The 13,539-nt window shown below is 33.1% G+C and overlaps 1 protein-coding gene across 6 annotated transcripts in view; it reads left to right on the top strand.

The window, feature by feature from the left end:
• Window positions 1–13,539, top strand: part of LOC138941931 (protein couch potato) — a 77,612-nt gene that overhangs the window by 40,025 nt on the left and 24,048 nt on the right. For all 6 annotated transcript variants that reach the window (XM_070311889.1, XM_070311887.1, XM_070311885.1 and 3 more), the window contains 3 exons: window positions 2,431–2,508; window positions 6,500–6,553; window positions 11,745–11,807. In XM_070311889.1, the coding sequence (XP_070167990.1) occupies window positions 2,431–2,508; window positions 6,500–6,553; window positions 11,745–11,807 (195 nt within the window). The remainder of the gene's footprint in view (window positions 1–2,430; window positions 2,509–6,499; window positions 6,554–11,744; window positions 11,808–13,539) is intronic.

Below are 13,539 nucleotides of genomic sequence, written 5' to 3'. Positions count from 1 at the left end.
TCAATTGAAAATATTACGCCGATTAAGAGAGAATGTCTTATATTTAAAATAATATTGTACATATATAATTATCATCTATCAAGATTATAATGAAACTGATTAAATTGCTTATAAAAATTGGAATAGTATATTTGAAATATTTAAAATGTTAAATTTTTTGTGTCTTTGATTTCGTAAAACTTTTGAAACGGGATAGATTAAATTTCTAAATCTCAATTTTTTGCCTTTTTATCACTGTAATTTTTTTTTTTTTTGGGGGGGGGGGAGATCGCAGTAGGCGCACTCTGATTTATCGATAAAAAAATAAAGAAATATGTTTTTGTATATGTATGGAGCGATTACATTCCTTTCGTAGATTTTACTACGTTCTCTCTACATAATTGTTATTAAAACTGCTTTAACCGGATTGGTCTTAGCTTCGCGCGAGCATATGGAGATCTATTCTGCGATCTAATCAGTTAGTTATGAAGGAGAATAATGTGCATTCCTTTCTTATTTCAATCAACTTGCATTCCTTCCTTTTCAATTAGGTCAGCTCGATACCCCTACAAGTATAGTAACATCTCAATAATTCAAAGTTTTATACAGTTTGAGAGAGAGAGAGAGAGAGAGAGAGAGAGAGAGAGAGAGAGAGAGAGAGAGAGAGAGAGAGAAGCATTTAGTTTATAATCGGAAAGAGCTAAAAGAGAAACTATTGATAGTTTCTTTAAAGTAAAATAATTTTTTTTATTCTTTTTTAAGAATCTTATACACAAATTTGAATGATGTAAGTATACAGTCACCAAGATAAGCACGTGTTGAACTCAATTTTAATTTGCATTATTTTTAATCTTTATTATTTCTTACGTTTCATGTAATCCGAGTTTATGATAATTCTGATTAGTTACGGTCTTATCCAATTGCAATTTTTGCGATTTTATTATAATAAATCGTTTGATCGATAGCGTGTGAATCGAAAGCGTTTTTATAAAATTTACGCCAACAACAGGCCGAGACTTGTCAGTAATTAGATTCGCGCGTATGCGCCATATTTTTATCACCGTCTCTCGGAGTTTCTTAACTTCATTAATTGCTGCAACCTCATTGCGGCAATTTGATGCTCCGCTCTAGGGATCATTATAAGTTAGGTGGCGAGACGCACTTACCGCTCGCACTTACTTGCGTATATTTTACGCCTTGGGATGCACGCGCAGCGCATGTCGTATCAGCGCATGTACGTAGCCGCAGCAATTACTTAAGGCCCTGCGATGTAAGACGCTCATGTAACTTGGCCAGCGAAACTTTACCGGTTACTCTCTTAGTCTCATCCATTAGTAGACGATCCGACCTGCGACGTGGTTGCGGTTACGTGTCTTGCTTTAGCGTCTTAGCGTCTTCACGCGACCAAGTTTTTATCAATATTGCGCAAAGTTTGCTAATGACAGTAGACGCTATACCGGTTATTAATTCGTGAATACTTAAAGAAGATTGATCAAATATTCGAAAGAGAAGAAGGATCTATTTGTGCGTTTTTACAATAAACTTGTTTTCTTGATTGATTTTTTTTGAAGATTACTTAGTACAATATAATACTTTTCTATTGAAAAATTTATTTTTCATAAAAATTTTGTCTAATTATCTCAGCATATTTTAATATTAATATTTGACCGTATAATTTAATATTATTATATATTGATAATACTTTACATATAGATTTGAATTGAATATCAAGTTTAAAATTGATTAGCGTCGAGAATAATTCTAGAATTCATATAAACACACAATTGCTACACTCTATTTTTCTAATACTATGAAAAAGATGCATACACGCTTAACATGATGAATGAATTATCAGCGATTAGTATTCTTATTGAAATGAGGACACTTCAGCAATTATTTACGTATCAATGCGTTGAACTTTACTAGCGAAAGCCACATCGAATCGAAGTTTCTTTTCTCGCTGCATTGTTCCCAATGACGGAAAGTCGATTTGCATTCTCTGTTGTAAACGAAACAATATTGTATTAATTCAAACACGCCGATGTTAACGAATGGCCGGAAAGGATGATCGATATTGGGGAAGAGAAATATCTTCGGGAATCACTTCCGAAGATCTTATCGAGGGTTGAGTCATAATTAATTGGGCTCGGCGCTGTAAATTTGCCAAATTAATGGCGAAATTAAAAAGGAAGACGAATGAGGGGGACCGACTTCTTGTAGTCTTCAGGTATCTTACATTGATTCTGCAATTAGCCATCGATTTGTCTGATAGACGAGGGCAGGAGTCAAATCGAGAAAGTCGACTCCCTTGTCTCCGAGTCATCCCGATATACTCTCCTCGTTCGTCTTCCTTCTTTCTCTCTCTCTCTTTTCTCGCCTGCTCTCCTTTCCTTCTAGATCCGCAATTAGATTAATTAACTCAATTATCATTCTCTTTCTCTCCTGTTTCAGGTGCGCACCTTGTTCGTGAGCGGCTTGCCGATGGACACCAAGCCGAGGGAGCTCTATCTACTCTTCAGAGCGTACGAGGTGAGCCTCTGAAAATTTGCTTTCTCCATTCGCTTTATTTTACATATATATATATATATGCACACGTTACTGCGATGTTGAAATCAAAGGGTAGAGCACGAGAGGATTCAAGATTTTGAGAAATCAGATATTCCGATGCCGATACGCAAGAATCTAATCGTAAATGTAAATGTCATTGACAAACTTAAAGTTCAGAGCACATTAATATTCTATCGCGAGGGCATAATAATATTTGAAAAACAAGACGGTCGGAAATGAAGCTCGAAGATCCGAGATTTTTGAATTGAAAGAGATGTGTGAAAAGTATGAATTATATAATTTTCAGGATATTTCAATTTTCAAAATTTAAACGTTTGAATTTTATGTATCTCGATGCTTTACGATCTAAACTTTACGATATTATATCTGCTAATAAAAATGCATTTCTCAATTAATTTTGCAATTAAATTATTTAATCGCATTTATATATATTTTATAATTAAAATTTAATTCTATATTACATTTCATAAATTAACACACGAATCTGAATATTCGAAGATATTGAGATTCAGAAACACATGTACATTATATAATCGATCATACTTTTATATATTTATTTACATCTTTTTTTTTCTAGAAAATACGCGATTTGAAGAATGTCTCGCTTTTATCGTTTTCGTATCAATTATTTTCCAACGTCACGCCTGGCGCTTCGCTGTTGCTTCTAATTCGTTATGTTGAGGTTCGATAAATTCATCTACATTCTCGCGACATTGCGCGAAATGCAATGTTATAACTGAAACGTTCGAACTGTATTCACAAGGGGAATATTCCCCTTATGAATCATGCTCGTCTATACCGACCGCCCGTCGCGAGAGAGATGGTACTTCTCTATAACGTCATATTTGCACGGCTTGGGATCCTAGGTTGGTTTGTCTAGGGTTAATTATGTCGGTGCCAATTACGAGTTTGCGTTTCGAACTCCATTAATTGAGACGAAAAATCGATAGCGTGAGATCTGATGTGGTCTTCGTATCCTATAATATAAAAACGCTCATTATTTTTAATTTCCGTGATAATTTTTGCATTCTTGCATTTCGATTTTCTCTAAACTCAAAAGCGTGAAAAAAATCGACGACGGAGCGATCGGTATAGAAGCGATATATATTGATGGCGGTTGTCTTATATACGCAAATTACCGCGGCTTCTCGTATCAAGTGAGAACGCAATTCTCTTGGCATCGATACGCGAACCCATAACTGGCGACGTATCGCGGGACAATAAACCTCGAGTGGTGCGAGCACGCGTTATTTTCGCTTACGAATCTCTTGATTCGCGCCGCCGTAAATCCGGTTATTAATCGTCTTTGAGATATCGCAATATACGTTAAACATAGCGCATAATGCATCGCGCGATCCGTTTCCCATCTGAATTTACGATGAATTTTCAGCATGTCGGGGAGGGCGGGGGGGGAGGGGGAGGAGAGAAGGGAAGAAGAAGAATCCGGCGGATTAGTCGCTCGTCGCCGTGCCATCGTGAAACTTTCAGAAAAGCGGAGGTTATTTGCACATTTCATCGGGCAAGCGCAACATATTATGAATGGTGAAAACTCGATTATGCGCCCCCCGGGAGACCAGCTTTTTAATGACTGCGATATTTCATAGTTAAGGGAAGTTAATTAATAATGTGCAGGGTGCCGAGTTAAGCGTCAAAAATGTTGGAAATGAATATCTGGAAAGTGTTATACATTGGATCTGAGATGAATGTTTAGAAATGGAATGATAATTTAATACTAAAATTTATAACATTATATGTATTAATTATATATATGTTTTTAATGGGAAAAATTGCGTAAAGAGTATCGATTGATTTAAACATATGAAGACAGATATTAATTTCGCTGTTCTGTATAATTAAGATTTTACATATTCGCGCAACATTAAATTTTAAAGTGTTAGAGAGATGTTTGTTTCCGTTGATATTAATATTTGAGCGGTAATATATTTTCTAGTTAAGAGAGATTGATTAATGATGGGAGATTAAGACGTTGGCGGTTGCCAAGAATGTTGTAACAGATACCTGGAAAGTTCTGCATACGGATTAATCTAAACTAATGCAAGATATGTCAGGCAAAATAAAAATTTATCATTACTTTATCTGTGAATTGTTAATGAAGAATTATACTAATCGATCTAATTAAATATCTAAAGTTTTTCAATTAATAAATTGTTATGTATTGTCAAACATATTCTTACAAAATTTTAATTAATTAAAATCTCTAAAGTTTTGTCATTACGGAAAGATTTTTTCTTTTTTTAAACATATATTTAAAGAATATTTTATTTGAAATTTAAAGGGAGAGAGAGAGAGAGAGAGAGAGAGAAATTTAGTTAAACCTGAACAAAAGATATGCAATTTAGATCATTTTTAGGACTACACTTAGGATACTTTTATAAATCGCTGGAAATACTAGAGTATATTTTTTCAGTCTCCTCGTAGATCCAACTTTAAACTCGAAAAATATTTTGTGGTATGCCGAATAGGCATTTCGAGATTTACGGCATTCTCTAATTGCAGCTTCGTTAATTAGCACTTTCATCATGATCGCGCGATTATTAACAGTTTGCTACTCTGGTAATGAGCACCGAGTTGCAGCGCTCGCATGTAATTGAGCGCTCATCTCGTGCGTTCCACTTGCATTACTATTATAAAAATAAAGGAGATGTTTTCACTATAAGGATTCTTTTATCTTTCACGGTAGAGTATACGAAGCAAGATTCTCGATGGCGCAGTAACGAGGCTTATTTAGTTCGCAGTAAATTAAAAATACATTTTTACATATACGATTAATAATTGCATCAACGTGAAACGGAGTAAAGTATGTTTGCAGTGTGGGTCACTTAATAATTTAAGCGATGATCGAGAAATTCGCTGGTATCTTAGAATTTGTGTTAAATATTTAAAATATTTAAATGTAAATGTCGCGCCCTACTTTTCACTCGATCCTTTGCTTTTTTTAATGGTCTTCGTAAATTCTACCGCTAACGGATCCTTGATGATTGAATTTTAGCCAAGTGTCTTGTATATTTTTAGTTATTTATAAGTATTAGAAAGAGATAATATTTTGTAAGAATAAGAAAATTTTTGAATATTTTAAAAATTACACATTAATAGATATTATCTCCGCTATAAGTAACTCTAAATCTCTAAATCGTCGATGCTACAATCAGTCTTGCAATATTTTATGCAGTCATAATTTAAAAGGATAAAAAAAAATTCCAGATCTACACAATTAATTTTTTATAATGAACTGCTTCACGCATGATTATAATTTCGCTCGCTTTAGTAATTTTCGACATTATAAACGCTTATTTAGCTATAGGCAATATTTGCTCGCATCTGTTTACATACATACACGGTACAACGATCTGAAATAATGACGATCATCTTGCTCAATTCTCCAAGTATATGTAACAATCTAACGCACGCGCGTCAAATTTTCGTGCGCTGTATGTGAATCATGCGTGTGCGTAACATCTCCCGATTCCACATTTGTCAGAAACTCAATTTCGTTTGTGCAAGACAAGAGTAGGCATGATGATATACAAGGCATGAAATATGGATTTGTGATTAATGGCGTGATAATTATTACAGATGCACATCATGCTTATATCATGTCATCGAATTCAAATTGATGACAATATGAGAACGATATCACAGCTACAAAATTTTAGAACTGTTAAAAGTTGATTTTTTAGAAATCTTTAATGAAGATGAGAAATGAAGTTTTTTTTTTTTTTTTTTAAATGGGCTAAGTTACTTATATCAAATTCTTTAAAAAACACAATCAATTTTTGTATTAAATTTTATCATTTAAAGATGAAAAGCAAAGCGTATATATTTTACAGTTTACAGGAAATTTTTATTTTATTATATCATAGTTTTTTTTTACCATAAATAATGTATTTTAACATAAACATATTTTAATAACATAATATTTCTTGTGTTTTAGGGGTACGAAGGGTCGCTATTAAAAGTCACGAGTAAAAATGGGAAAACAGCATCGGTAAGTTGTTATCGCTTAATTGACAATATCATTTATTATTATTACGTTTTTCATATTTTTCAACGTCTGTCCTAAAAAATGCATTGATAGTTTTTAACTAAATAAAATTGCCTTATATATAGATTTGCATGTGAAGTAACTCGATACTGTCAATATACCCTATTTTTTTTTGCGCTCGAGACAGAAAGATAAAATTAGATCTCGGCTTTCTTGAGCGAATTTCTACAAAATGTATATTTCGAGAAAACTCCAAATCAATTACGTATAGTGGTGAAACTGGCGAAAACTTTCTCTCTCTCTCTCTCTCTCTCTCTCTCTCTCTCTCTCTCTTTCTCTAACACGAATATTCTTAAGAGAAAAACGAATGGAAAAAGTTGGTCAGCCAAACCGCAAGTTTTGATCGGATTTTCAGGACACGGAAATTTTATATGATTTTAAACAATGCTATTCATACCTGTCGATTCTTTATCGATTTGTTTATACTAACAATAAGATGCATATAATACTAAACGTTACTTACGCACACGATAATCGCATAATTTTCTATAGTTAGATAATATAATTGTTTTAGAAAGATCAAAGATTATAAAAGTTTACATTTAAAAAATTACAACTTTCAAAATTTCGTAAATTATTAACGAAAGTTAAATTAGTTACTTTTTATGCATAAGAGATAAATATGATAAATATATTTCAGTGCTTTCTTGTGCAATATTACATAAATTTCGAACTGCAGTGAATTAAACTTGCACTTTGAAATATGTCACGATGATTATTAAAAACGGCGGTTGATTATATTGGAAGATTTTTTTTATTTATTCAAGCGCTCTCACACACATTGATTATGTGAGTCACGAACCCTAAACATACTTAATCAAAAAAAAATACATCAAATTTCATCGTGCGGCAATGCCATCGCGAGTTCTACTCTACCCAATATATGCTAATCCCCCGAGATAACATTAATTTATACGACGACGTTGGAACTGTACACGCGAGAATGTACTGGCGTCGTAAAATCCCTAATCCATAAACTACATTTTAACATTCTTTTTTATTTCGATATTTAATTTAATTTTTTTTATTACACAGTCTTTACTTGCATTTCGCGCGCGCGATACACGCAATGGCTTTCTAAAATAAAACTCGACGATTGTAGCAACCGCAAGAGAATCGCATTTCACCCGAAGAATGTTAAATAACGAATGCTGAAAAAAATTATATGCGCCACTACTGATTGTGAGTATAACGAAACTTTGAGCTCTTCTATCAATCTTTAATGTTACGTTCTTCATATTTCCGGATAATACAAATTATGGAGACTTTGGGAAGCGTAATAAATCTCATTTTATTTTAGAATTTGTAATTTATATATAAATATAGGTATATATGAAATTATACTTAGAATTTGTGAGTTGCAAGATAGGTGAATTTTAAGATCTGGAAATTCTTGGACAGTTATAGATTCTTTGAGTTATCAATTTTGCAAGCTGTGAAAATTCTCTGGTCAATATAAAACTCGATCAATATATATATATTCTTGCATATATTAATCTTTAATTTTATGAATATATTTTATTTAAACATATCAGAAAATCTCTGATTCTTCAATGTCTGATTTCTGTCAATTTTCTTTTTCTTTAAATATTTCAGATCTAAATCTTAACTCAATAATTCACCAATCCTTGGGAAAAATCTATGAAGATTTTAAAATATTAGAAAAAAGATTGATTTAGATTTTAAAAATATATATCATTTGATATGATACATTATTCCTTTACATTAATAAAAAAAAATCCAATTCTATGTTCTTTTAGACTCAAAGCTTTTGTAAAATTACAAGTGCCTTGTTTTGCCTCTCGTATAAACTCCATCCAAGTTCGTTATTGATTATTAGGATGATTTGTGGAATATCAGACGGAAAATGCAGTTAATAACATGTTTTCATTTCTACACGCGGCTTGACCTCGTAACCAGCGCGGAACGCAAGCGGTGGCTTGTAATGGCAGTAGTGTGATGTAATTGGATATAATACGAGCAGAACGCGAATAAAACAGGCGAGAGAAATACAGTCGAGTGGCATCGCTTTCGTGTGAATGGTGCTTAAACCTCCTTGGCCACTGGCACGGTTTGGTACGACTGACTGTACGAATCGATACCGGGTCAGGCTAACCTTTCTCCTATTTGTTTCCTTCGGTCATCGTTGCGCTGGGAACGAAAAGTAGGAAGGAGGAACAATTTCCTTCAAAAAAAAAAAAAAAAAAAAAAAAAACAGCAATGCGCTGAAAAGAGTTTCAAATATTGTTAGAAAAAGCTTTAGTTGTCTCACATTCTTCTATTATCTAGCGCAATGTGCCACTGCGGAGTCAGTCCATACAAAGCCCTTTGTAACCCGGTGATGATGATTTATCTCTACGCGTTGGAGTCTTCTATAAGTTAGAATTTATCTTCTTTAGATTTTTTTTCCCGATTAATATTGCGTTTTTTTCGTTTTATGTATAAAATTCGATTCAGTTTCAGCTTACAATTAGTAAGATTAAATTGATCCTGTAACGAAGAAAGGTACAGTTTTTAAATGAAAATTCTTTTCACGTTTGCTATTGATTGACATGAAAAAGTTTGTATTATAGATCGTGAAATTACTCTCTCTTTTAAAGCTTTGATTTTAATTTATATTCGTGACAATCTAACAAGTAATATCGCAACATTTACTTTGTCTTTAAAGAAACCTTTTATCTCTCTCGTTACATCCATTTAATGCGACAATGTGTAATAACTTTTGAACAATAAAATTAATAATTATCACTTCGCTGAACAATTTTATAACAATAATTTTGTGTAATAATTATTAATTATATTATTTACAGTTTATTTTATTATTATTCTGTCTACGATATCAAGTATACTGTTTGATTTTACGTTCTCTTTATCTCATCATGTTTGAATTGTTGACTTTCCTGTGGAAAACAAAAAAAAAACGCTTTTCCAAGAGATAAACCAAAACATATTAAATTTCGGGGCACATGTCGATGTAGCTTTAAACACATTGCAGTCTTTTAAACGAGAAACGACGTTATAAAATCCGCGACGTTGGAGTTATCATAAATTTCCAAGCCTTTCGATTATACGTGACGGTGTTGCATCTTGTGTGTGCAAGGTAATGCGTCTATACCTACTTCTGGGGTTACGTGCATAATTGCATGCACATTTACATGGCCGTGGCATATACAGGCCCGAGTTGTCGCCGCAATGACGGCGGCAACGGCGACGCCACAAAGAGCTCTGGCGTTCCGGAAGAAAAACCGATACGAGGAAGTGTTGTACTATCGGGGCTCGTATATCAAGAGAGAGCGTATTGGTGTGCGGGAAAAAAAAAAAAAGAAAAAGAAAAAAAAAGGAAAAGGATGAAAATACAGAGGGAATCGATCGTCCCTGTCGGGCGTTTTGCACGCATGACCATTAACCTACATCATATTATGATGCATATATTGATAAAAAACTGCTCGACGCGGCAAAACGATTACGTATTACGTTTGGGTATTCCGTGCCCCGATAAGAATAATTCCGCGAATTCGCGTAATGCACGCTAGTGAGTCAGGTCACACGCTTGCACCAGAGTGGTTATATCTAATATTCGAATCGATGGAAACAGATTGCATTCGCCGCAGAATAAAAAGGGGTCGTTTGGTGCGGTGCATGCCGCATTTGCGAGAACTGTAATCGTCTATTATATATATTCATCGGTTGAAAATGCGGTACATTTGTGCTTTTAACCGCGATAATGATTCTAGCTCAGAATCTGCACGAATTTTCAGATTTTTCATGAAACTATTATGACACTTAATATGAATAATCAATAGATCCTTTAACATTAAAATCTATTATTTTTCATTCTGCTGCAAAATGTATGAAAATTGAAAATGTTTTTAAAATAATATATATTCTTTTTATCGTATTTATATAATATATTTTATTCTAATATTTAAGTATTAAAATGATTATTATAATTATACCGGTTGATATTTTATATTAGAGTCACATTTCATTAAAAAAAAAAAAAAAAAAAAAAAAAAAAAAAAAAAAAAAAAAAAAAAAAAAATCCTAAAAATTTATATCTAGATAGCTAAACATTACGTGTATATTGTACAATATGTATTTGTTTGAAATGTTTCGAGATCGTGGGTACTCTCGATCGAGGTGACATCGAATTTTATTCTTTCTGATGCATGAATATTCGAGAGACGCGGCGCGGAAATAATCGACAGTGAGTAACGATCCTCGCGTTAACGATCGAGCATTTTTGTCTCTCGCATCGTAGAATCGACACCTTCGATTGCACCCGTTTCAATCACGCGATGCATTATAAAACAGAGTAGGTTCACCTTGATGGGCGATCGTTAGCACGGATTGATCCGCACGTTCACACGACGCTCGGCGTCCTCCGTTGCTCCGTTAATTCCGTATAAACCGATGAAATCGATGCCGTCTATTGAATAAATTAGCGGATGCACGCATGCAGATAAAAGGACGAATGCTTATATTATGACAAGGTGCAATATACAAATGCGCGTACGAGAGAGGGAGAGAGAGAGAGAGAGAGGGAGTGCGATAAAGGTTCACCGAGATTTCTCATATGATCTTTCTTGATCAGCCGCCAAAATATTTTTTATGATTGCGACATTATGTAACGAGATATTTTTACATCTATCATATAAAATTATAGCATGAAATCACATATAAATGCAACGCTTCAAATTGCCGTAGACAATAGTAAAATCATATTTCTTAGTATTGTAATTTATTTTATTAGCGGCAAAATTGTTTTTATACAAAAGACTGCAAGGAGCAAATTAAACACATGTTTATTTCATTAAAAAAAAAAAAAAAAAAAAAAAAAAATATATATATATATATATATGCAAGTGTAATTTGCAATTACAGTAGATATCTTATTTACAATAGAAACAAAAATTTAAAGATATAAAATAAAGATATTCTTGCAGATTAAGTTTTAGAGGTATAAACAAGCAACAAAACTTCTTCATCTAATTTCAGACGGATTTTAACAGAGACTTAACTATAGTTGTCAAGTTATCAAGGAAAAAGAGAGAGAGAGAGAGAGAGGAAGGGTTGCTATCCGTGGATGCGACGAATAAAGTGCTTCTTGTTATGTTCTCTTTTCTCGTTTCAGCCGGTGGGATTCGTGACTTTTCACACGAGGGCAGGCGCGGAGGCGGCGAAGCAGGATCTGCAGGTAATAGCCCTTTTCTCGCAGGCATCCGCGAGATGAAGCAGGTGGGGAAAAGGTGGTAGAGACTCTCGTACAGGAGTCTCAGGGTTGACGCGCGATTCATATACACAGTGACATTTACATACGTACTTACAGATATGCCCGGCATTACTTTTTCCTTTTTTACGAATCCGCCCTGTCTTAGATTCTCCGGCTGGCACGGGTTATTGCTATTTCTAGCTCTTATGTCTATTAGTTACTACGCTCTCTTTATCCCATTACTGTTTATCTCTTCTTCTATATCTATTGTAGCTTTTTTCCCCATCTTTCTGATCTTTTTCTCATTGGGTTCCAAATATAGTATGTACTATCTTTCGTTTACCTGTATGCGTACCTAGGCGTATTGTAATAACGCTGCACCGTGTGGCATTATCGATATATTACGTATATGTGTATATGTATTACATATACATATATATATATATATATATATATGCATATCTATATACGTGTACATATATATACATATCATGTTGTTTGCCTTCCGAAACAAGCATATCGACAAGTTGCATATACATATATTTGAATATATAATATATACCAGTATATTTGAATATATACACACAGTTAGTTTATGGTGAAGAATGATTATTCGTGTAGATTATAACGGAGTATGATAATAAATGAAATAATACTTGACATTACTAATAAATCACTTGTTTAAAAATTTTAGAAAAGCAATTATATTAATTTAAAAATATATTCAAAGAATTTTTAAATTTTCAAAATTTTAGATTTTTTAAAATCAAAATCTCGACGTGTGTGTATTTTTGCATACTTCATTTTTTAGAATTTGAGAACATCCCGAGATTTAATAGAAGATTTCTTAAGTTCTTCTTAAGTTTTAAAGTATTTTTTATATTCGACACTTTTTAAAATTTTTTATATCGATTATAATTAAAATATGAATATATTTATATATATATATGTATCTGTAAATATATACGTGTATATATATGTATTTGTAAATACGTATATTTATGAGGTGATCACCTTCGAATCATATATATATATATATATAATAACATAAATAATTAGTTTCTTTAGCTAATATCATTCTCATACAGTTTGTTATGCAATATATTTTGGAATATATTGTACACGAAGCGCGAAGTAACTTTCTTTAAGAATTTTTTGGTATAGCCGTTAAGTTGGTCACCCCATGTAGCTCCATCATACCGTTGCAACTGACCTCACGCAATTTGCAATGTTACGTAACCCGAGTATGGTAACGATATATCGTTATACGTACAAATGTACGTATTGCGTAGATAAACATCCTTTTGTCGGATGGACACGTTCGCTGGAAACACCGTAGTACGAACTAACGTGCGACCCACCTTATGAATACACGTACAAGGAGAGAAATATACACACACATGTACACGCCCTTATGCTAATTTCCCTTCCATCCAGCAGATATTCCCATACTATTATTATACCCATATCACTTTCGTCACTAGCCATCAATGATTCGATCAGCCTTTTCGATTTGATCTCGCATACATGAAACGTATGTTGTGGATCTGAACATCACGTTCAATATAGCTTGTTGGAACTTTCTAACTTTGTTCTTTATAAATTTTTCTATATTTATATTGTAGAAGTTTTTATATAAATCTCTTTTCAAGAATAAAATATTTTCATATATATTTAAATTTTTCTATTTTCGTGTGATGTCAGATTAATTATTCAA

Source organism: Polyergus mexicanus, unplaced genomic scaffold, assembly GCF_030449975.1.
Source record: "Polyergus mexicanus isolate NDT 795.1 unplaced genomic scaffold, iyPolMexi1.0 SCAF_21, whole genome shotgun sequence".
NCBI classification, from domain to species: Eukaryota; Metazoa; Arthropoda; class Insecta; order Hymenoptera; family Formicidae; genus Polyergus; species Polyergus mexicanus.
Note: the sequence above shows the minus strand (reverse complement) of the source record. Positions and strands in the feature narration are given on the sequence as shown.